The sequence below is a fragment of the Dama dama genome, chromosome 12 (genome assembly GCF_033118175.1).
Source record: "Dama dama isolate Ldn47 chromosome 12, ASM3311817v1, whole genome shotgun sequence".
NCBI classification, from domain to species: Eukaryota; Metazoa; Chordata; class Mammalia; order Artiodactyla; family Cervidae; genus Dama; species Dama dama.
The window spans coordinates 66079377-66105995 of NC_083692.1; the positions used below are offsets into that span (position 1 = coordinate 66079377).

The 26619-nt window shown below is 36.8% G+C and overlaps 1 protein-coding gene across 1 annotated transcript in view; it reads right to left on the reverse strand.

Moving 5' to 3' along the window:
- The window catches only part of BUB1B (BUB1 mitotic checkpoint serine/threonine kinase B), a 51111-nt gene extending 26606 nt beyond the window's left edge, over positions 1-24505 (reverse strand). The window contains exons 1-8 of the mRNA XM_061157598.1: positions 24261-24505; positions 21027-21173; positions 15968-16027; positions 15436-15580; positions 11467-11663; positions 2732-2901; positions 1364-1578; positions 1100-1191 (exon numbers count right to left, since the gene is read on the reverse strand). Of these exons, the coding sequence (XP_061013581.1) occupies positions 1100-1191; positions 1364-1578; positions 2732-2901; positions 11467-11663; positions 15436-15580; positions 15968-16027; positions 21027-21173; positions 24261-24295 (1061 nt within the window). The 5' untranslated portion in view covers positions 24296-24505. The remainder of the gene's footprint in view (positions 1-1099; positions 1192-1363; positions 1579-2731; positions 2902-11466; positions 11664-15435; positions 15581-15967; positions 16028-21026; positions 21174-24260) is intronic.
- Positions 24506-26619: the final 2114 nt, after the last annotated feature.

Consider the following 26619-nt stretch of genomic DNA (forward strand, 5'->3'; position numbering starts at 1 on the left):
GAGACCTGGGTTCTATTCCGGAGTTGGGAAGATCCCCTGGAGAAAGGAAAGGCTACCCGCTCCAGTATTCTTGCCTGGAGAATCCCATGGACAGAGGAACCTGCTGGGCTACAGTCCACGGGTCACAAAGAGTCGGACATGACTGAGCGACTGACGCTAACACTGTGTCCTTTGGTGACCATAAGTTTGTTTTCTGTGACTGTGGGGAATAACCAAATCTAAATAGAACCCAGGGTACAAAATGAAGCTAACTTATGCAATACAGACCATTCTTATTGTTCTGCACCCAGAAGAATTAGAAATACAGCATTTAGAGAACTGATGATGTAAAATTCAACATTATCAGCTGCAGGGGAAGAGTCGAGAGTGGTAATACAGGTTTGAAAATGGAGCATACCTCAATCAGGATCTGGACTATGGATCAGGATCACTTATATATCTTTTATTTTTTTGTGTATCTTTTTACAACTAAAGATATCTGGTCCTCACCTCAGATACACTGGATCAGAACTTTTAATGGTCCAAACATCTACCTGCTTAAAAGGCTTCCTCAATTTGCTCAACTGATAAAAGACTTTATGAAAAAACCTACACAAACATCACCGAGCATATAATGAGGGGTTACAAATTATATATGAAGAAACTCTTGCAACGGGACACAAAATATGACCTAATATTATCACTCCACAATGTTATATATTAGACTGAATCTTAGACTGCCTGATTATTTAATTAATCATATTTCATAGAAATGCCAAGAAAAAGACATCCAGAAAGAAAAAGCAGGTTATGAGCAAAAACTGCCATAATTCCTCACTACTGTCAATAATAAAGGTAGAACATCTCCCTTAAATAACAGTGACTATCTTTGACTACACCAATTTAAATATAAACCTATTGAGTTTATTCCTTAATAAGAATAATAAGTGGTCTTTTAGCCCTAACACACTAAAAAAAAAAAAAAAAAAAAAAAAGACATAAAGGAAATAAAACTTTCGTTTACTTTCATTTCCACAAAGAAAATGTTTTAGGAATTAGATAGGTGCCCCTGCCCATCCTTAATAATTTCTACCTCAAAATATCTGTAAATCAAACTCACATAACTGGCTGTTGTGCAGTCTCTTCCACATATGGAGTAAAACTTGGAAGCATAGAGGGTACAGCTGTCATAGACGCTGTATTGCCACGAGGCTGGCGATGAAGAAGAAAACTAAAATTACCACGGTTTTACATTCTGACACACCATATGCAGACCATGCCTAATTATTCAAGAGGAATTAAAAGAGATGCTAAAAATACTCCTCTATTTGAACTCTGAAGCCTTTGTTATGTCAGCAAATAAACTGGATCTTAGAGTCCTTACCCTGTATTCCAAAGGCCTGCCTGTGTTCCAAGGGCCGGCTTGCAGCTCATTCTCTTTGCCCCTGGACACAGGAGGTGCTATCCATGGCTGGACCGTAGGCTTAGATGACTCTGCTCTAGAAGCCTCATCAGAATTTTCATCAAAAACAATAATTCTAGAATTACTTTGCATCTGTTGAGGAACTGGATTTTGGAGACCTCTGTTCTGGCTTGGAGCTAAGAGAAAAACATTAAACTTTCAAAATCTAAATTTAAAAATCTTTACCAATTTAGATGCCCAATAAGGTATATCTGATCATTTCCAAAATTAAGATTACTCCTACTACCATAGAATCAGAGATTTTTTTAAAATAATAATTAAAAAAAACCTTAATGCATCAAATTATTAATTTTAAATCTATTCTACATTTGTTACTTATACCCTCCCTCTTTTCCCTCACCTGTAATCTTTTACATATAGATATCCAAAAAACAAATTCTGTATCTTCCTTCAGTCATCATTCTAACATTGTCTAATTTTATCAGGATTAACTTAAATCTTAATATTCATTTTTCAGTTAAAATTTTTCTCTCAGCTGAAATGTATTGAATCTAAAAAAAAAACCAAGTTAGCCCATTTATTATTGGTATTCTCTTTAGTGGTGCTGCTTATGGAGTCAAGCTTCATCATGATCTGGATAAGATATTTTTTAGGACTATATTCTCTGTACTCTAATTCTCAGATCTCCAAGGAACATTCTGAGTATTACAAAGTTGATATCAGGATAAGGATAAGAGATCTAAATATCTGGTCTACATGTCTAACCACTATAAATGTGGTTAATAAAAGCTTACTGCTCTCTGTACCTCCAGCTCTCTGTATCTCCTGCTCAATTTTGCTGGGAACCTAAAATTTACCTAAAAAATAGTAGATTTAAAGAGAGCCCAATTTCTGACCCTCCAAAACTGAAGACCAAATTAATACATTCTTTGTGAATTTGGTACATGGAAGCTTTACTTTGATAATACTTGCTATATTACTGCATATATTTCAACTAATAATTGAAACTCAGAAACTCTAGATGCTTATTACTCTAGATACATATTAGATTAGGTTTTTCTTTTTTCTTTTCCTTCCTGCTCTCTGTCTTTCCCTCTTTCTTTGCATTATAAGAGTCCCAGAATAGGTTTTTCTTAAAGACACAAAATGCTGATATGCTTTAGTGTTACTGCACACTGTGATCTCAGCTTCTCCTTAGACTTCTTTTTTGCTTCCTAGTATTCAGAACAGTGGGACAATGTTCATATATATATTTATACATGATTTCCTTACATAATCTGCCTACCACCCGAAACGAAAAGCTTCCCATAACAACACTAACACACTCACCCTTGAGAGCACCCCCAACGCGGCTGATTGGGGCTCTTGCTGTCTTTTTCCCTTTGCTCTTTAGTTCAGCCAGCGTGCTCCGCTGCGGTACAGAAGACCCCACAACTTCCTCCTCCTCTTCTTTCTCAAGTGCCAACAGAGTTTGCCGAGACACTCGAGCTTGGAATTGTCTAAAGTAAGAGAAGGGACAATTAACAGTTGGTGAGATGAACACTACTGTCCAGATTCAATTTCCTAATTTGTTAAACAGGAAAAAGAGTAGGATGTAAGGGAAGAAATATATAGAAATAGCCAAAAGAAAGTGTTTATTCTCTCAGAAACAAAGAAAGCCACCTTGAAATCAGAGAAGGTCCACATTTGTATGTCCAAATTTGACCAATCAAAAATACTCTGAAGAGCACCAGCAGGTTGCAGGATTAGATCAGTGTTTTAGATTAAGATTATAGAATATATTAAGATCAGAGTTTCCCATCAACTTTTTATTATGACTTTTTAAACTCACAAAATAGTTGAAAGAGTACCCATATACTCTTTACCTAGATTCACTAATTGTTAAAATCTTGACACATCTATTTTATTGTCTCTCTTGCTACATAGAATCCCCACCCGACTCCCTACCCCAACATTTTTCCTGAATCAGAGGAATGAAGTTGCATTCAACATGAATTTTACTTTTTAATAAAGCTGGTAGAAGTTTGAAGACTAAACCTCTGTGCTGTTGCCAAAGTTTTAAGTATTATCAAAAGGGTAAAGAAACTGAATAAACTGCAAATGCTGGCCAAGATGGAATAAGCCCATATTAGTTTCTCTCTTTCTCACTGATTAGAATTAAAAACTCCAAGGAAAAAAAACCTTAAAAAAAAAAAAAAAAAGAATTAAAAACTCCAGACAAAATACAAAAAAGCAACCGAGGTCTTTAAAAAGTAAACAAAAGCAGGTGGACTGTGGAGAGGAGTCAAACTTAAAGAAACAACCCACTCAAGGCTGTTACCTGTTTTTTTCCCCCTTCTCTTTTCCATATGGTTTTGAATTGTTACATTAGCAGTGCAGGAAGCTAAAACTCCTAAAGAAACCTCATCTTTCTGTCCAGAGGAAAGGAAAAAGGGGACTGTGAGGGCCAGTGAGTATGGGAGAAATATTGGAGGGGATGAGCTGAAGAGAATCTCCTGATTCCGTACATGAATTGGCACAAGCCCTGGACCACCCTTGAGTTATGCATACACAGAGCAGACCCAAAGCAGCACACAAAAGGCTCTGAGAACTGAACTAAAATATAAACCACTGTCCAAGCCCTAGACTAACCCTGGAGCAACAGACAAATGGGATAGACCTAAAGGTCTCTGAAAACTGAACTGACATTAGAACCACTACCCACATAAGTTGAAAAAGAAATCATATCTGAAGGCTGGTTACCTAATAAGACAAAAGCATCAACATTAACAGGACCTAGAGTCTAATAATACCAGTGTAAATGTCTAGTATATAATCCAAAATCACCTGACATATAAAGAACCGGGAAAATGTGACCAATTCTCAAAGGAAAAACAGAGATACAAACATCAAATGACAGCTTCCCTGGTGGCTCAGACTGTAAAGAATCTGCCTGCAATGTGGGAGAACTGGGTTCGATTCCTGAGTTGGCAAGATCCCCTGGAGGAGGGCATAAAAACCCACCCCAGTATTTTTGCCTGGAGAATCCCCAAGGACAGAGGAGTCTGGAGGGCTACAGTCCCTGGGGTCGCAAAGAGTTGGACACATCTGAGTGACTAAGCACATTACAGCACAGTGACCAAAAATATAAATACAGAAATCACAGCACAACCATGATTGGTATTTATGAAGAAATTTTATATATAAAGAATAATATAAAATAAAATTACAATATTGTAAAGTAATTATCCTCCAATTAAAATAAACTAATTAATAAAAAAAAAAATAAAAACATCAAATGACCCAGGTGTTGAGTTTTCAGACAGATTTTAAAGCAGTTAACACAATGATGCTCCATAATATAAAGGTAAAAATATTTTAAATGAATAGAAAGATAGAAATTCTCAACTGACACACAGAAACTATGAAAAAGAATCAAATAGAAATTTTAGACCTGAAAAAAACAATATCTGAAATAAACAATTTACTGGATATACTCATTATCAGAATGGAGAAGACTGAAAAAAGAGTAAATGAACCTGAAGAAAAATCAATAAAAATTGCCCACCCTAAAGAATAGAAAGAATAAAGTTAAAATTTTGTTTTAACTAAAGAGAATCTAATATGTGTGGAACTGAAGTCCCAGAAGAAAAGGTATAGAAAAGTACTTTAAAAATAATGGCTGGAAACTTTTTAAATTTTGTGAAAGGCATGTCTTTACAAATTCAAAAAGCCCAGTAAACCCCAAATGGATTAAATATAAAGGCAATCACACCTAGACACATCATGATCAAATTGCTGAAAAGCAATGTTAAAGTAAAAAAAAACTTAGCCAGAGAAAATCAATGGATTACAAAAAAAGGGGATGAACCATTCAAATGACTGTAGATGATCCATCAGATATCAAAGAGTCTAAAAGACAGAAATATGCTAAAAGAATTGTTGGACCAGAATTCTATATCCAATGAAAATATCCTTCAGAAATAAATATGAATAAAGACAGTCTCAGGGGCTTCCCTGGGGGTCCAGTGGTTAAAATTCCATGCTTCCAAAACAGGGGGCACAGGTTTGATCCCTGGTTAGGAAATCAAGATTCTGCATGCTGTGAGGCTGGAAAAAAAAAAAAAGACATTCTCAGATGAAGAAAAACTAAGAGAATTTACTGGAAAAGATTCACTCTAAATGAATGGCTAGAAAAAACGTCTTTTGTCTGACAGGAAATGATGTCAGAGGAAAACTTGGAACTTCAGGAATAAGGAGAACAAAAATGGTAAATATAACAGACTATTTTTCTCCTAAGTTCTTTAAAATACATATGGCTAAAAAAATAAATAAAAAAAAATTAAAAAAAATACATATGGCTTTTGAAAGCAAAAATTATAACATTGTCTGATGGGATTTTCAATGTATGTAATACTTAACACCAGTATATCAAGAAAGTAGGGAAGATATAGAACCTATATGGTTATAAAGCTTCTATTATTTTACTTGAAGTGGTAAAATATTAACTCTAAGTAGACTGTGAAAGGTTAGGTATATGTATTATATACCCTAGAGGAACCACTAAAAAAACAACCACCAAAAATTCAATAAAATAAATTAAAATGAAATACTAAAAATCAAACAATCCAAAAGAAGACAGGAAAAGGGCAACAAAGGAACAAAAGACTGAGAAACTGAAAACAAATATTAAAATAACATATCTAAATCCCACAAAATTGGTGATTCCATCAAAATGTTCTAAATAAACCACATAAAAACATTATGAGAGTTGAGAAAAACACAACATCCAACTCTTTGCTGTGTATTAAGAACCACTTTTAATAAAAAGACACTGTCAGGTTAAAAGGGAAAAGAGAAACCTGATTTAAAAATGGAGAGAAGACCATAACAAACTGCTTTTCCAAAGAGGAAAGGCAGATAGCTAAAAAGCACATGAAAAGATGCTTGATATCAGTAATCTTCAGGGAAATGCAAGTCAAAACCACAATGAGGTATCACCTCACACCTGTCAGAATGACCTTCATCAGAAAGAACACAAATCACAAATGTTATCGAGGATGTGGAGAAAAGAGAATCCTTATACAATGTTAGTGGGAATGCAAATCACTGCAGCCAGTGTGGAAAAGAGCATGGAGGTTGCTCAAAAAACTAAAAATAGAACTACCATATTACCCAGCAATTCCATTCCTGGGTATATATCTGAAAAAAACAAAGACACTAATATAAAAAGTACATGCACCCCAGTGTTCAGAGCAGCATCATTTATAATTGTCAAGATATGGAAGCAACCCAAGTGTTACCAACAGATGAATGGATAAACAAGATGTGGTATACATAGTAGAATACTATTCAGTCATAAAAAAGAATGAAATTTTGCCATTTGCAACAATATGGATGGACTTGGAGGGGATTATGTTAAGTGAAATAAGTCAGACAAAGAAACAAATACTGCATAATATTACTTAAAAGTGGAATCTAAAAAATACAACAAACTAGTGAATAAAACAAAAAAGAAACTTACAGATATAGGGAACAAACTAGTGGTTACTAGGGGGGAGAGGCAAAATGGGGGTAGGGGATAGGAAGGTACAAACTATTAGGTATAAACTAAGCTACATGGACATATTGTACATCACAGGGAATATAGTCAATATTTTATAATAACTATAGATGGAGTATGTATGCACACTGTCACTTCAGTTGTGCCCAACTCTTTGTGACTCTATGGATTGTGGCCAGCCAGGCTCCTCTGTCAATTGGATTCTCCAGGCAAGAATACTTCAGTGGTTGCCATGCAAGATCTTCCTGATCTAGGGATCAAATCCACATTTCTTATGCCTAGTGCAATGGCAGCTAGCACTAGGTGGCAACTAGCACCACCTGGAGTATAACCTTTAAACATTGTGGATTACTACATTGTATACCTTTAACTTCTACAGCACTGCACATCAACTACCCTTCAATAAAAAAGAACCCCCTTCATTAATAAAAGGAAATCCACACAAAATCCTGTAATATGAATGTTTGTAGCAGCATTATTTCATAGTTGCCAAAAAATGAAAACAACCTAATGCCCAATAACTGATGAATGGATAAATCATGCACTATATCTATAGAATGACATATTATTCAGCAATAAAAATGAAATACTGATATATGCCACAACTATGTTCATCTATAATGAACCTTGAAAATACACTAAATGAAAGAAGCCAGTCACAAAAGACCACATAATGTAGGATTCCATTTATGTGCAAGCCCAGAATAGGCAAATCCAGAGAGAGAAAGCAGATTAATGGTTGCCTGGAACTGGATTGAGAGGGAATGCAGAGTCACTGCTAATCAGTTCAGTTCAGTTCAGTTGCTCAGTTGTATCTGACTCTTTGGAACCCCATGGACTGCACCAGGCCAGGCTTCCCTGTCCATCACCAACTCTGGGAGCATGCTCAAACTCATGTCCATCAAGTTGGTGATGCTATCCAACCATCTCATCCTCTGTCATCCCTGTCTCCTGCCTTCAATCTTTCCCAGCATCAGGTCTTTTCCAACGAGTCATTTCTTTGCAGCAGGTGGCCCAAGTAATGGAGCTTCAGCATCAGTTCTTCCAATTAATATTCAGGACTGATTTTCCTTTAGGATTGACTGGTTTCATCTCCTTGCGGTCCAAGGGACTTTCAAGAGTCTTCTCCAACACCACCGTTCAAAAGCATCAATTCTTAGGTGCTCAGCTTTCTTTATAGTCCAACTCTCACATCCATACATGACTACTGGAAAAACCATAGCTTTGACTATATGGATCTTTGTTGGCAAAGTAATGTCTCTGCTTTTTAATATACTGTCTAGGTTGGTCAGAGCTTTTCTTCCAAGGAGCAAGTGTCTTAATTTCATGGCTGCAGTCACCATCTGCAGTGATTCTGGAGCCCAAGAAAATAAAATTCTGTCACTGTTTCCATTGTTTCCTCATCTATTTACCAAGAAGTGATGGGACTGGGTGCCATGATCTTAGTTTTCTGAAAGTTGAGTTTTAAGCCAGCTTTTTCTCTCTCCTCTTTCACTTTCATCAAGAGCCTCTTTAGTTCTTCACTTTCTGCCATAAGGGTGATGTCATCTGCATATCTGAGGTTATCGCTGTTTCTCCTGGCAATCTTGATTCCAGCTTGTGCTTCATCCAGTCTGGCATTTCAAATGATGTACTCTGCATATAAGTTAAATAAGCAGGGTGACAATATACAGCCTTGATGTACTCCTTTCCCAATTTGGAACCAGTCTGTTGTTCCGTGTCTGGTTGTAACTGTTGCTTCTTGACCTGCATACAGATTTCTCAGGAGGCAGGTTAAGGTGGTCTGGTATTTCCATCTCTTTCAGAATTTTCCAGTTTGTTGTGACCCACAGAGTCAAAGGCTTTAGTATAGTCAGTGAAGAATAAGTAGATGTTTTTCTGGAATTCTCTTGCTTTTTCTATGATCCAACAGATGTTGGCAATTTGATCTCTGATTCCTCTGCCTTTTCTAAATCCAGCTTGAACGTCTGGAAGTTCTCGGTGCACGTACTGTTGAAGCCTAGCTTGGAGAATTTTAAGTATTACTTTGTTAGCATGTGAGATGAGTGCAATTGTGTGGTAGTTTGAACATCCTTTGGCATTGCCTTTCTTTGGGAATGGAATGAAAACTGACCCTTTTCCAGTCCTGTGGAATAATAGTAAGTACGGAATTCATTTTGGGGTATTAAAAATGTAAAATTAGATTGTGGCAATGGTTGCATATCTTTAAAACTGTTCGAAAAAAAAGTAAAGAAAAGAAAAGATGTATCATGAAAACTAAAGAAAGCTGGACTGGCTATATTAATATCGGATCAAGCTGACTTCAGAAGAAGTATGACCAGGGATAAAGATGAACATTATATAATGATAAAGGGATCAATTCTAAATGTGTATATACTTAATAGAACTTCAAAATATATGTAGCAAGGCTGATAGGAGCTCAGAGAAGAAAGAGATAAATTCACAATAAAAGAGGGAATTCCCTGGTGGTCCAGTGGTTAGGACTCTTAACTCTCATTTTTGAGGGCCCAGTTTCAATTCCTGGAAGGGGAACAAAGATCCCACAAGCTGTGTGGCAAAAAAAAACAAAAATAAAATCCCACAAAAAAACCACAATAAAAGAGACTTCAAGATTTATCTCTCAGTAATTGATAGAATAAGTAAACAGAAAGTCAGCAAGGATACAGAGACCAGGCAGAACTGACTACCAATCTACTTGACCTAAAAATGACATTTATAAAATATTTTATTTCAAAACATCACAAAACACATTTTTCAAGTGTACACAAAACATTCACATATTTTGAGCCATAAAATGAACCTTAATAAATTAGAAAGACTTGAAACTATACAGATTATGTTCTCTAACCATAATAGAATTAAACTAGAAATCAGTAACAGGGAGATATCTGAAAAATCTCCAAACACTTCCTAATAATACACTTCTATATATCCCATGGATCAAAAGGAAGACATAAGGAAAATTAGAAAATATTTTGAACTGAATGAAAATGAAAAAAAGTATTATTATCAAAATCTGTGGGATAAAGCTAAAGCAGTGCTTAGACAGAAATTTTTTATATTAGAAAAAAAAGCTCTATCTGGAAAACAGTGCTCTAAGTGTCACCTTAAATTAGAAAAGGGGCAAGTTAAATCCAAGGTAAGCACAAAGAAGGAAATAATAAAGAGCAGAAATTGATAAAATTAGGAGCAGAGTATCAATTAAGATTAAAAAAATCAATGGAAGCAAAAGTTGATTTCCTAAAAAGATCAATAGAAATTGATAAACTAGAGGACCAATATCAGGATTACCAATATGAAAAAAAACAAAGGAGGAAGGTCACTACCTAACCTACAGACATTTAAAAGATAATAAAGAAATACCATGAACAACTCTATGCCCATTAACTCATCACTTAGACGAAGTGGACCAAGTCCTTGAAAGATAAAAAACCACCAAAGCCTATTCAAAGAAATAAAAAATCTAAATAAATGGAGAAATACATCTTGTTCATGCATAATACTAATCAAAATCCCAGAAAGCTGATTCTAGAATTTATACAGAAAGTCAAATGAACTAGAAGAGTTAAAAAGAACAACTAACTGATTTCCAGACTAACTCTTCAGCAATCTAGATAGTGCAATATATACCAATGATAGACATAAAGATCAAAAGAGAAAACAGAGTAACAGAAATAAACCTACATAAATATGATCACTTGATTTTTGACAAAAATGCAAAGGTACTTCAATGGAGAAAATCTTTTCAACAAAAGGCACATGAATAAGTAAGGCTCATAGGCAAAAAAAAGAACCTTAATACCTTCTACAAAAATTAACTCAAAATGGATCACAAATTTAAAAACAAAAAGTAGAACTATAACACTTCAAGATAAAAACACAGGAGAAAAATCTTTGTGACCTGTAGCTAGATGGAATTCTTAGATATACCAAAAGCACAACCCATACAAGAAATAATTGATAAACTAAACTTCTTCAAAATTAAAAACTTCTGTTCTGTAAAAGTCACTCCCAGAATTAAGCTGGGAGAAAAGGTTCACAAATCATTCATCTGACAAAAGACTTGTATTCAGAATAAAGAACTCTTACAACTCAAATGTGTTATGCTAAATGAAAGCAGCCAGAATCAAAAGACTATATACTATATGATTCCACTGACATGACATTATGGAAAAGTCTAAACTATAGGGCTGGAGAATAGATCAATGGTTGCCAGAGGCTGGGACTGTGAGTAGGTGTTGACCACAAAAGAACGTGGGAATTCTATGGAGTGATGAAATTATTCAAATATATCTTAACTATGATAATGGTTACATGTTTCTATTTACTTCTGAAACATACAGAACTGTACATCAGACTAGATATTACTGTATGTTAAATAGAAAATATTTAAATATGTCTTTAAAAAAACTGAATAGTAATAAGGTTAACTTGCCAATCCACAGAGAGCACTTTATTCAGATGCAAAACACCTTTTTGTATCTATTAAAGAGTTAAAAAAAGCTCCAGAGAGCAAGTTTACCTGTGCTGGGACTGCAGTCTTTCCAGTGGTTCAGCCTTCTGTTCAATACCTTCCTGAAATATCAGATCTGCTTTCTTAAAGTTTTCTCTAGCTTCATATTCTTCAGCCCATGAGATATAAAACTGAGCAAGTGAAATGCCAATTCCTTGGTTATGTAGATAACTGTACATATCCAAAGGCTCGTTGCATAAATGCCCCTGTAACAAATCAAAAGCAACAGCAGTTAACCAACTTTTCTTCACATATTGTCTGTTTTGTGCCAGTCGTTGGAGATACAATATGTAGTCTCTGCACTGGAAAAAATATTATCTATTATAACACAAGATTATAAGGAATATATTGGGAGGACCTAAAACACACTTACACTAATCCCTTACCTGACAAAAGTAAGGAATTAATTTGTAAGAAAAAGAAATGGGGAAGAAAGCTTTCAAGAATGCATGACATTGGAGTGTGGCCCTTAAGAGGAAATAGACTTATATAAGGTAAAGGGTGGGAAATGAAGTGCACTCTAGGCAGAGAAAAAAGCATAAGCAAAGACACTGAAGACTAAGTTTGTGGAAGTGTAGGCTAGATAGAAGTTTGGGGAAAAAAGGTGTGACCAGGCTTGAAAGTCAAGCTCATCAATTACAAATATACCTGATAGTCAATGTTATATGTGTTGGGGTAGGAGAGCTATAAGCAAAGAAATGACATGGTCAAATCTATATTTTAAAAGGGAACTCTTTAAGACCAGCTATAATACAGATAATTCTAGCAGCAAAAAGGGAAAAGGAGGGGGGGTCACTAAAAATCCCACACCACTAACAAGTTTGATATATTTTTTCAGTCTTTATTTTTCTCTTGAGTAAAAAAAGGAACATATATCATCTTTCCACAGGATAAAAAGATTTTTGTCATTTTATAGTTTTAATCATAATTAAATATTTTTATTCCATTTAACTGTTCATCATTCATTTTTCCATGCTGCTACTTAATTAATATTTTTGAATGGGTGAACAATGTTCCATCTAGTAGACCTTTCATCATTTAACTATTCCCTTATTTTTTGGACAAACCACTTTTAATTTTTCCCAATTGTAAATAATTGTGTAAAGAATACCTTTAAGCATATTGCCTTTCACATTTTACATTATTCCCTTAAGATAAATTCCTATAAGTGGAACTATGTTAAAAAGTAAATTGCTTTCTAAGATGGCTATACAAATTTAAAATGTTAGTAGTCATTTCCAAATATAATTTCATAGCTAATACTTATTTTTAAGTTTCTACTTTCATATAAAAGTAGCATTTCAGTGTTCTTGTTAAGAGTTCTTTTACTACTGCAGAGGATAACATTTTCTCCTGTTCATTTACTACATATATTTTCATTCATATCTTTCTGTTCCTGATTATCTAGCCTTGGTTTAGTATGCCTGCTATGTTTTACCATATATCTCAACACTTTCCCTCTTTCTCTTCTGTTACACTTACAATTAATTGCTTACCATCTGTCTTCCTCAATAAAGTAAGTTCCACAAAGGCAGAAAACATTGCTCTCTACTACATTCCAGTCCCTACCCATGGTCTAGTAGAAAAAAATGAAATGTTCCATTTATATCTTTAACAAAATCTATTAGTATCTTATAGTTTAATTTCATAGTAATTCAGTAATGGAGTTTTTCTGCTTATTCAAATTAGAGATGTTTTCCCACATGTGATGATATTTCAAGCAAAGTAATAATTCTTAATGTTTATCACTGTAAGAGCAAGTCCTTGATATCTATTACTGCATAAAGTTTAAAATTGACTGCACTTCAGTAATGGTTTTCTGCATAGCTGTGGTGCAGCATGGGGCAGTGAATACAGTTTGGATTATTCCAGAGTGCTGAATAAGATCAATTAAGAAATAACATAAATAAAAGGATAAGATGGTTAGATTAATCAATTCAAAAGTTAAATATATCTTTCTGGTAACTCTTAAAAAGCCAAATTAAAACCACTTTAAACTTTTAACTAAAAATACTGGATATTTTCTAAGAACAAACTTCTCCTTAGCTAGATTATAGTTATCCTTTAAAAAATGACTGGAGAAAACTTTCTGCAAAGCAAAAGAGTAGTGTGAGGAACCCATCTTTACTCCTCTTCACTAAGAAAGAGAGCAAAATAATTTAATATGCACCTGTTTCCCAGGTACAAAGTTTAGATTACTGCTGATCACTCTAGGGCTAATAATTTGAATTTGAGGGTTATCTAGACCAGTGCTTCTCCAATTACCTGTGGTGAAGAGGGCAGTTTTAGGCATGTGTTTCTAAAAGTTTCCGTTGCATTGTTGACTGATATTTTTAAAAAATACAATAAAAATAGAAGCTACTAGAAAAATGATGCCCATAGATGTGTCAATGTTAAACTGTCAATAAAATTTCTAAGTGCCTACTCTCAATTTTTGTACTTACCTAAGGTCATTCTTTCAGAAGCATTGGTTTAATTATGCTTTTTACTCTATGATAACCATTGGTCTTCACTACAAACATTGGGTTAACACAAATGACAGAGAAATTATTCCAATTACTACTTTTAATAGCTCCAACTAAATATAATCATAGAAACCTGGGATTAAATGTAGCTTTAGAGGTTTATTTAGTTCAATCTTCTAACAAGTCACATATAAGAATATTATTTAAAATAGAATGAACAACAAAATCTATTAGTACACCATCAGGAACCACAGTCTCCATACCAACAAATCTGTTTTGCATTCTTTGTATGCCACCCTTTCTTATAAATTCCCATAAGTTCTATCCCTAAAGGTAATGTCATCAACTTACATAAGGATGCCAAGATATGTCAAATGACCTGCAGAAATCAAGATAATATGTCTTCAAGATTCATTTAACTATATTAATAATTATTTGATTATATTTTAGCCAAAAATATAGAGATATATTTTAGCCAGAAAAGTTATTAATTTCCAGTGTTGGTATTTCATATTACAATGATTGTTGAAAACAGTCTATTATTTAGAATTACTTGACTACTTATTTTTAATTTTTTATGTATTTTATTAAAGTTTTTATCCAATATCTAATTCTATCACCTAAACTTCTATTCTAAATATTTATCACTTGCCTTTTTTCCTTTTTTTTAAAAAAATTATTTATTTATTTATTTTTGGCTGCATCAGGTCTTAGTTGGGTTAGGTGAGATCTTTTTTTGAGATGTGCGGGCTTCTCTCTAGTTGTGGTGTGCAGGCTCAGTAGTTGTCATGTGTGGGCTTTGCTGCCCCATGGCATGTGGGATCTTAGTTCTCCAACCAAGGATTGAAACTGTGTCCCCTGCATTGGAAAGTAGATTCTTAACCACTGGACCACCAGGAAGTCCCCAGTTGCTTTTTTCTAATCTCTTTTAGGATAAAAGAAAAGAGTTAATGTCTAAGAAACTCTGGCCGTCATTTTCATAAAGAAGATGTTTTCATAAAAAAATCCTCAAAAGTGTTCTTAAAAGAACTACATGTCAAGTAAGACAGTACAAAGTGGTCAGGTCAATAGTTTTAATTATAGCAACATACTAAGTGAAAAAAACCGAAAGACAGATAAAATATAAACAACACTTTTTTTTATGGTGATGATTCCAAAAAATGGAAGAAAGGAACAGCAGAATCACCTACAAAAGCTTTTCCCAAACAATCATACTACTACCATGGGCTGGTTCCTATATGTCCTCCCCAAGTACAGCTGCACGGCCTAATGATGATTAATATCAATAAATAACCCATTCCTACAGAGAGATATACAGGCCTTATGATCACTTTTAATGGGTTAAAAAAATTATAGCAAAATGCATCTCTAGATGGAAACAATTTAACAAATATTGAGTATTTATGGAATGTTTATTATCTACTGAACAGCTCAGTTTTTGGATATATAAGATACCTATAGAGAAAAATCTCTTAAATTAATATTTTAAACTCGGCACTTCAGAAAGACTTACCAGCTTAAGCCAGAGACTAAGAAATCGAGGATCATTATAATATCGTTTTTCTCCTTGTAATGCTTCTACAGCTCTTTCTAATAACGTTGACATATTGCTTTCCTTCCCGCCCTGAGGATAGTTTTGCTCTGTCCAGTTAATATATCTGAATGGGAAGAGAGGAAATGAATTATTTTTCAAGTTTAACATGTCTTGTTCCAAGATCCATTCTGGACTTTTCAAAGCAGAAATATCTAATATGTTGACAATGTTTATTTAGAGGTTTTCAGTGACACGTCCTAAACCTGTATCTCTCAAACTTTTCTATATATTGCTAATATGTACCTGTGAGAAATAATGAGGATGGTGGCAGATGGGTATAGCTCATAGTCACACCTCAGGAAGATGCACTATGATTATTCTGCTTCTTTGTGTCTCAAAAATAGTACTCTCTACTCTAACACACTGCTTCACACAACCCAGTTTGAGAAGCACAGCTATAAGAACTCCATCTATTAAGTTTCTATTGCCCTGTTAAATAAAAAAGACTCACCTATCCCAAACATCCAGAGGGTCATTTCCAGCGTAAAATCGAATTTCAGATTCAAATGCCCTGAAATTTAAACAGAAAATGTTAGCATAAGCAATAGTAATAAGAGCCAAATGAACAAGTGTCACCTTTATTTTTATTCATTATTAAGTATTTAATGTCAATCTAGATAACTGTACTGGAGTTTGAGGGCTTGTTAAACAGAAAGAAAAAATAGAAATAATCAGGATTCTGTTTGATAACAACTGGAGAGATAAAACATGAAGAAATTAGAGAAATTTCAAGACAACTTATAGAAAAGAAGTATTACACAGCATTTAAAGCTCTGGAACAAGACTCCCAAGGTTCCAGTGCAGCTCCACTAATCACTAGCTGAGTGACATTAGAAAAGCTATTTAAACTCTGCTTTCAGTTACCTCATCTGTAAAATGGGGATAATAATATGATCTATCTTATTAGGTTGATTAGTCTTAAGTGTAAAGTGTTTAGACAAAGTAAGTAGTTAAGTACTCAATAAATGACATCCATTACCTTTATATGGATATGATACTACTGAAGAAGCTAAATATACACACACACATATAAATATATATATAGAAATAAGACTCTTAAAGAAAAATTCTATGGATAACATTAGTCAAAGAAGAATTAGACCATATAAAAATTGGAGGAATGTTTCAGAGAAAGTGTGAAATACGACTTTATAAAGTGCTTACAAAGGCAGAGGGGTAAGATGAAGTTAAACATTGACCAGTCAGAATAGAGGGGAAGTGTTATGTAAAAAAACCACAATTTAAATAAACAATTTATCAGTAATAACTGTATAAGGGATTATGTTTGACATAAAGAATAAGAATAGTCCCTGACACAAAAGACCCTTAAGCTCTAATAAGAAAGACAGTACATAAATGAAAAGTCAACTAACAATACAGAGCTATATTTTATAATTGCCAAGAATTGATAGTAAAGGCTTCATGATGTCAACAGGAGGTGTTATAGAAGCAGTTCTAGAAGGTGGGACTCTGAAGGAAACATAAGATTTCAAAAAAAAAAAAGAGTTTTCCAAGAGAGAGGGTAATCAGTATTGAGTAAAGTTGTCAAAGTCGGAGAACTTATCCAGAGAAAATTAAACTATAACATAAAGTCAGTATTGGGAATAAATGGAGATATCTGGAGAGGTAAGAGAATGCTTTAAATGCAAATTTAAAGAGCTTGGATTCTGCCTATTCAAGCTAGTAGTGGTTCTTTAATTGCAGAGTATCTTGAATATGGTAAGTAAAGATTTCAAAAAGATTAATCAGGTAACACTGAAAAAGGCTGGGACCTGGGACCCTTGGCTACAGTGCTTGTACCTGGACAAATGTTTTCTGGAGCAACAGAATATAAAGAAACTATAAGGGACTAAAAAATAACTGTGTACAGGAGCAGTTGGAACAAATTTTGAATAAGATACAAAAAGACTAAAAACCCAACTGCTACTTCTAAGGTGCCCAGAGCAAAAGCAGGATACTGCAGTATGACCCCTGAATACAGCAAAACCAAGGGGGTGGGTAGATCACCCAAGCCACCCCTCCAGCCCAAACCTTGAACCCGCCCCTACCCCGACTCCCTTGAGGGAACCAGGTAGCCCATGTTCAGGAAGCAAGCAAGGGAACCTGTTACTTGTTTTTGCTCCCTGCAGCTCTAGTCCCAGTAAAGCCTTGCTTTACTTGAATGTCTTGTCTGGCCTCTTATCAATTTCTATTGATTAAAGAATCCAAGAACCCTGTTTGATAACAACAGTATAATAGGAGAAATTAGAAAAGGGGCCACAATTGTGTGACTAAAATGGTGATTTAAGTATGAGATAATGAAATAATGAAAAAAGAAAAATCAAGACACTACTGGTAAAAATCAGCAAACCTCCAAATTTATCTATGGGTTCAATGCAATCCAATTCAAATCCTAGCAGTCTCACAAACTGACTTTTGTGAGACTCACACAATGATTAAAATCTCACAATGATTTTAAAATTTGGAAAAGCAAAAGACCAATAATAGCTGAAACAATTTTGAAAAAGAACAAGTTGAAGAATTTATTCTACCTGACTTCAAGTCTTATTATACAAAGCTAATCAAGACAACATACAACTGATGAAAAGGTAGACAGTTAGATCAATGGAACAGAATAGAGTCCGGAAATGACCCACACATACATAACCAAATGATTTTTGACAAAAGCTCCAAAGCAATTTAATGGGGAGAGACAAAAAACTCTCTTCAACAAATGAAGGCATAACAACTAGATAGGCATATGAGGGTAGGGATGAAGGAATAAGACCTTTTATTCTAACCTCACACCATGCACAAGGATAAATTTAAGATGAATCACAGACTTAAACATAAAAGCTAAAACATATCTACTAGGGAGAAAAAAAAAAATCACAGGATTTTTTCCTTTTTTCAAAAAAAGGACCTTTCAGGCAGACAAAGATTTCCTAGAGGAGATACAAAAGGTACTAAAAGAAAAACACTAATTAATCAGACATCAAAATTAAAAACTTCTGCTTGTCAAAAAATACCACCAAGAAAATAGACAGCCATGAACTGGGAGAAAATATTTTAAAACATATATTTGATAAGGGACTTGCATACTACATAAAGAACTCTTGCAATCCGACTATGTGTATGCTTAGATGCTCAGTCATGTCCAGCTCTTTGTGATCCCATGGACTGTAGACCACCTGGCTCCTCTGTTCATGGGGATTCTTCAGGCAAGAACACTGGAGTGGGTTGCCATGCCCTCCTCCAGGGGAATCTTCCAATTGTAAAATAAGGCAAAATATCTGAACAAATGTATCACAAAAGAAGATATATAAATGGCCAATAAACAAGTAAATAAGCGCTCACTTCAGTAGTCACCTGGGAGATGGGAAGTAAAACCATCATGAGATACTATTATACATCCACCAGAATGGCTAAAATGAAAAAAAAAAAAAAAATGACCACACTAAATATGGGAATGGATCTGGAGCAAATGGATTCTAATATGTGGCTCATAGGAGCGTAAAATGTTACAACCTCTTTGGAAAACAAACACTTATTCTATGACCTAGCAATGCTATTGCAAGAGAAAAGAAAATCTATGTCCACAAAAAGTCTTACTCAAGAATGTAAATAGCAGCTTTACCCACAAAACACATAACTGGAAAGAATCCATTTGTCTATCATTTGATAAATGGATAAACAAATGAAATACTACTCGGTAAAAAAAAAAAAAGGAACAATCCACTAATACATGCAACATGGAAATGCCTAAAAAACATATTGAAAGTACTGTATGATTCCATTTATATAAAAGAGTAAAATAAATAAAACAAACCTATGGTGATAAAAATGTGATCACTGGTTTCTTCATGAAGGAGGGGAAGATTGATTGGGAAGGTGCAGGAGAGAACCTTCTGAGGTAATAAAAATGTTCTGTCTTGAAATGTATATCAAAATCAGCTAAGCATATTTAAAAATCTGAGCCTTTCACTGCGTGCAAATTATACTTAAAAAACCAGGGGCTTCCCTGGTAGTCCAGTGGTTAAGAATCTGCTTGCCAGCGCAGGGGACACAAGTTTGATCTCTGCTCTGGGAAGAGCCCACATGCCTTGAAGCAACTAAGCCCTTGCGCCACAACTGCTGAGACAGAGTCACAACTACTGAAGCCCATGAGCCTGGAGCTTGTGCTCAACCAGAGAAGCCACCTCAACGAGAAGCCTGCACACTGCAACGAAAGCAGTCCCTGCTCACCACAACTAGAGAAAGCCTGCACACAGCAACAAAGACCCAGCACAGTCAAAAGTTTAAAATAATAATAAATAGATCTTTAAAAAAAAAATCACCAATCCCTAGCAATCAACTAAATCAATGAGTATGAGAGAGCAGTGAGGTAAGATCATTCAGATTAATTCATACCATCAAAATGGAGTAGAAAAAGGAAGGTCCTACATGAGGGAAGAGATTCAGTATCTCATACACTAGTGAAATATTTATCTAATCATATGCTACAGGTAGATAAAAAAAGACATTTAGAAGGCAAGTAAGAGATGTAAACAGTAGTTAAATAACGCTGGAAAATTTGAATATGGAATGAGAACAGAGGGCAAAGAACAGAAACTTAGGTAAAATGAAGTAGGAAGCCAACAAGCAAAAAGGAAGAGTAGTTAGTGAAGTGGAAAAACTAGTACAATGTCACAGACTGTCATCAAAAAGATTTAAGAATAGAACACCATCTGTGAAACAAAACCATAAAATCCAGTGTTTTTAAAGATTCAAAGAGATGATCAAGGGTATTCATTACATTAGATCAAAATTATGATAATTTGCTGATAATACAGGAATTTTTTGGTCATGAGACTGCAGGTAGAAACCAATACTTTAGTTTACCTTTTTGAAAAAAGTGTATTTATCAAAACATTTTTCAAAGGAGAGCAAGTTTTATTGTTCACTATATTGAACAATATAGTGGTATTTTTCAGCTTTTCATTACCCTGAGTTCCTTAAATTCAGTTTCTCCAAGTCTTATATTTTCTTTGGAGACCACTGTTTCTTTTGCACACATTCTCAAAAATACTTTCCTAGAACATTAATAATTGAGCACAGACAAAGGATAAACAGATGCACTCTCCCTCAGTATTCAGAATACAAAGAAGCAATTTCATTAATTGATTAGTCTCTTCAAAGAGTTAATTCTGTTTCAGGATTTAGAATGACATAATTCTTTTGGTAAATACTATAATATGATACTTGCTTTACTTATCAGTTCCCCCTGTATGAGAAATATTTCTATTGATACAAAAGTTTGGCTGCTTCACAGTGAAATGAAATCGTACAGCTCTTGTTCTTAAGTGCACTTGAGGGGATCTTTAGATAGCTGTTGTGTGATGAGAAAGCAAGAGGGGAACAGATTCTCAGACTACCAGTTTTTGAAGAGTAGTTTAGTACTCCTTATGCCATCCTGCGTGGGTCCACACCCACAGTAACCACCACAGCTGGGGATGAATGATGACTGGTGGAGCTCCAAACACCCCACACACCGTTTTTGTTGCTGAAGAGCAGAGTTACAGGCAGAGTCCTGCTGTGCCAGCGCTCCCTGAAGTGTGGACATGATCCGCCCCTGCCTTAAAGGTTGGACATTTTCTTTACTCAGCTCCCATTCATCTCCCTCCAAGGACATGGCTTCACTGTGAAGAGAGAAACAAAAGTAAATCTCACACTAACACGGAATTGTTATAACACTGGATTATTGTAAATGTTTTCAGAAAAGTGATAATTCATGATCTTTTAGTTGAATACCGTGGGCTGGCACATTAGTTGTGCTATTAATATTATACTCCTAACCCTCTGAGCCTATCTGTGACCTGGTTTCCAAGTTCAGGGCTGCAGTATTACCTAATGGAAGAGAGACCATGGCTACAGTTTTGTGAGCAATATTCTAAGGAGAAAGCTTATGACAGGAAGAAAAAAGGGAAAAAATATTATAAATTTGGCAAAGTAGACAAAAATCAGATTGATGTCTATCACTGAATGCATCACCTTGTTTAATTTAAAATTAGCAAAGTGTTTAGCAGACTAACCCCATGTTTCAACTGATTACTTAAAACTGAAGTTTATCTATAAAGGTAGCCCAGAGTAAAAGCAGACAAAAATACAGTTTACTGGTCATAAATGGCTCCTCCAATTTTATTACTTCTATGGCGGGAATCCGGAAAAGCTTTTTGGAGGTAATCACCGCAAAGGGTATATACTCTGAACTTCAGAACTTTACAATCCTCACAGAGAAGCTTATTTCTGGCTAAGAGATGCTATTTCTGTGTTTAAAATAGAGACTTGCTGCTGCTGCTAAGTCGCATCAGTCGTGTCTGACTCTGTGCGACCCCACAGACGTCAGCCCATCAGGCTCCTCTGTCCCTGGGATTCTCCAGGCAAGAATACTAGAGTGGGTTGCCATTTCCTTCTCCAACGCATGAAAGTGAAAAGTGAAAGTGAAGTCACTCAGTCCTATCCAACTGTAGTGACCCCATGGACTGTAGCCTACCAGGCTCCTCCCTCCATGGGATTTTCCAAGCAAGAGTACTGGAGTGGGGTGCCATTGTCTTTTCTGTAAAATAGAGACAGACAGGCAGGTACTATTTTTCAAAAATAAAGTGAAAGTTTTGTGTGACCTCAGTCTAGATGAGAGCTGAAAACTCCCTTCAGGAAAACAAACTATAAGTGATTAATAATGTAAGTTGTAACTACTCGTATCTTTTTAACTATTTTGTGTAAATATAAGGGCCATGTCATTTATTTTTTCTATTTTCATGATCTAATAGTAGTAAGCACTGAATAAATATTTATTGAGGTTTCTAGATTTCTTCTCTTAAAATAGCAATTAAAATATCTATTAAATGTCCAAAATTGAGCTGGGATTGCTTCCTCCCTCCCTCCTCCTCCTCCTCTTGCCTCCTCAAAGACCTGCTTCTTCCCTCATCTCAAATAAATGGCAATTTCATTTATCCAGCTCTCAAGTCAAAAATCTTAATGCCAACCTAGACACCCCTCTCACACCCCCCAGTCATCCAGCAAGTCCTGTTGGTTCCACCTCCAGAACATATCCAGAAATGAACCTTCTTCTCAGCATCTCCAGTTTTCAGCCTGGCTCAAGCCACCATCTTCTCTTGTCTGGACTATTTCAATAACCTCTAAACTGGTCTCTCTGCATCCATCCTTTTCTACCTTTAGTCTTTTCGATACTGCAGCCAAAGTGATCCTGTTTAAACCCATGTCAGATCATGTCTTTCTTTTGCTCAGAACCCTCCAATAACTTTCAACTACAAAGTAAAAGCCAAGTCCTTACAATGCCTGCCTCTTCACCTTTTTTTTACTTCATTTCCTCTTATTCTCTGGTTCATTCTGCTCCAATTACTCAGCCAGTGCCCCTGCCTCCCCCAGCTCTCACCCTCCAGCCTTTGTACTTCCCCCCAGATCAATGCATGACTAACTCTTGAGTTTCCTTCCAGTCTTGACCCAAATGACACATTTTCAGTGAGGCCCTCTGTTCAAAACTATAAAAAATTGCACCAACCCTCCTCCTCCCCAGTTTTGCTGGTTTTGTACCAACCACTATCTACCTTTTAGTTTTGTTTTGTTTTCCCTACCCTCATCCCACCCAGAACTTAAGCTTCATAAGGACAGGGACTTTTGTGGTTTTGTTACACCTAGTACTTTGTAGGGGGTTAATAAATATATCTCGCATGACATCGTTATATTTAAAATGGATAACCAACAAGGTCCTATCCTATTGCACAGGGAACTCTGCTCAATGTTAGGTGGCACTGGATAGGAGGGGAGTTTAGGGGAGAATGGATACATGTATGGCTGAGTCCTTTTGCTGTCCACCTAAAACTATCACAACAGTGTTAATTGGCTATACTCCAATATAAAATAAAAAGTATATCTATCTTTTGCATGAATTAAAGAGCTCGTGAAATGACATTTATCTAAGTACTGTGTGGTGGTAGTGCTCAGTGGTGTCTGATTCTCTGTGACCCTATGGAGTGTAGCCTCTGTCCATGGAATTTTCCAGGCAAGAATACTGGAGCTGCCATTTATTGCTTCAGAGGATCTTCCCAACACAGGGATCGAACCCTAGTCTCTCTAGTGTCTCTTGTATTGGCATGCAGATTCTTTTATCACTGTGCCACCTGGGAAGCCCGTAAGTACCGTGTACCCCGTAATGAAAACGAACATAGACTCTCAATCCAGAAGAGCTTATATATGTATAAATAAGAACAGCAAGCATGCGGAGAAGGGCTTTTTAGATTTCTAACTAAGCTACTAACTTAAAGACAACACCTATCATGTGCTAAGCACTTATTTGGAGGCAGTTACTTTACAAATACTCTGAATTCTCCCAGAACTCGGAATGGTAAGTAGCGTTAATAGCAGCATCTTCCATTTAAAGACGTATCCAAAGTCACAGAGTTAGCGAATGGCTGGGCTGAGATTACAAACACAGACCACAAATTCCAAGGCCTTTAGACCCCCGGGGTCCCACAGCCTCCTTGGCTTTGCAGCTGGATGCAGCAGGATTCTCACGCGCCCTCAGCCCACCGAGGTCGGTGCTAACCCTGTGCCTTCACCTCCACTCCTCATGTCCAATTCCAGCAGGGAGGACGATTCGGTCGGGCCTGTTCTTCTCTTGGACTGCTCTGAGCGGAGCCTCTTCACCGCCAGGCACCCTAGGAGCTCGCAGGCCCAGCTCCCGGCCGCCCTTCTCCGGTACCTACCTCGGAGCACCCCTTTCCTTCTGCATCGCCGCCATCCTGCATTCCCGCCTCAGGGCCTCGTTCTCCCGCGGGCCTTTCTTCAGGGCTTCAGACCGCCTGGGCCTCCTTCTGCAACCTGCCCTTCCAGGTATTGAAGCGACCGGAGGGTGCTCCCCGAAAAAGCACGCACCCGATTTTCTCACGAACCAGCCACCTCAAGCTCTCACGCCCCGCCGCCAAGTTTCAAATTTAACGGTCCCGCGCGGACAACGTGCTACGCCCCTCCGCTCCTCCGCGCTCGCGCCCAAGGAATCCTGGGACTTGTAGTTTATCCCGTGTTTAGTCAACGCTGTCGCGGTGCATAGTGGGAGTGGTAGTTTCCGAGGACTGTGGCTGTCCAGGTGCCGCAGGCTTAGCCGGTGTAAATTCAGCAGGTGTAAATTCTCTACAGGTGCTTTCTGCGTCCAGGCTCTAGAGCTAATCTTTGAGCCAAGCGAGGAACATTTTAAGCACCAGAATTCTCTGATATAATGAGCATAGTGAGATACCTCTGAGTGCTTGCGCTTGACCTGATTTTTGGACTGGCTGGCCAGGCTATGACCACTCCCTGCTGTCTGCCCCAAGTGTCACAAGTGTCCAGAGTTCTTAAGCGGCTCTGACCTAGCTGTGTCCTGCACCGCCCTTGAGTTGAAGAAAGCTAGAATCTAATTCTGTCGAAATCGTACCAAATGTGCAACCTTAGGCAAGCGACATATTCTCTCTGACCTTCAGTTTTAACTCATCTGTAAAGTGGTAATGACACCGCCTTGCTTCTCTGCTGCAGTCCCAGGCAGAAAATATATGCTACAGCTATGCTACAGCGGAGCCATGCTACAGCTCCGGAGGTTTTGCCTCTTTTCCGCTTCAGCAGACCAACCTCTACCAACACTCTTTAGTCCCAGTTCTGACTTCTTGAGGAAGAAACCATGGTAAGCTCAGATGTGGCTGGGGAGCAGGGATTTTGAACAAGCCTAGCTGCACAGCAGTCCTGAAAGATTCCCTGGAGCCTTTAATAGCTAATGCACACTCATGAATCTCTGAGAGAGGGAGAACATTCCGTTTTCTAATGCTCTCTAACAAACTTCCATAAACTTAGCAGCTTAAAACATCACAAATTTATTACCTTACAATTTGGTAGGTCAGAAATTTGACTCAAGTCTCACACTAAACAAGGTGTTGGCAGGACTGTGTTTCTGGAGGCCCTTCAGGAGAATTTGTTTCCTGTTTTTTTAGTTTTTAGAGACATTCACCAGTATTCCCTAGCTTGTGGCCCCCTTCCTCCACCTTCAAAGCCAGCAGCATCACTCTCCCTGACCCAGTATCTGTCACCACATCTCTTTCTCTGATCATAGTCAGGAAAATCTCTCTGCTTTGAAGGACTCATGTAATTATATCAGACCCATTCATACTATCCAGGATGACCTTTCTGTGTCAAGGTCCTAAACTTTAATCACATCTGCCAAGTTTGTTTTGCCACATAAGGTGACATATTCACAGGTTCCATGGATTAGGACATGCTCATCTTTGGGGACCGTTATTCTGCCTACCACAGGGGATGCTAAAATATGTTGGCATCTCTAGACTTATTTGACCAAAAAGAAGCTTTTTCACACATCTTTCAGAACAGAGTTTGGCTCTTTGTATTTTAACAGTAGGTCCCAGGGGGAGAAAATTCATAGCAGAATAAATCTTAATGATGGAATTTCAGGTTCAGTGGCAAGTGGTAGGAGTTGGGGACTAGCAAGCCTCTCACTTTCACACGTTTATGTGCAAAGTCATACCTATCTGCATCAGTGGCAGTTTAGTTTAGTTTAGTTGTCAGAAAATCTACAATCTCTTGCTTGGGCATGGGGGGGATGTGTGTGTTCTTGATTGTCAAAGGCTGATATTCCCCAACTTTGCCTTCTTGAGTTATACAAAACCCTACTTTAGCAGGCTAAACACTGCAAAGATGAAAACCTCTGGGTCTCCAGGGAACCCTGGACAAACTGCTTGTTTACTGTGCAACCACAGGAGGAGAGAGGGACTTTCTGAGAATGGGAGGAAGGTCAAGAGAGACTGAATGAGGGTGTGTGTGTTCAGGACCTGAAGGAAACCACATCTGGCAAAGCAGCATCACCATGCTGCCCTTTACCCCAGCAACAGATCAGCCAATCAGAGCAGTGGTTGCATCTTGTATTTACCAGTGATGAGTTGTCCTGAGGTAGAAGAACCAATGAAGAGGAGGCATAATAATCCAGACCATCTTTGTGTTGCCAGGAGGAAGGATGAGAAGATGCATTAACCCAAGGGCTGGAAGCTACTGACTGCTGCCTAGTTGCATCTCACAGTAGCTGTTGTG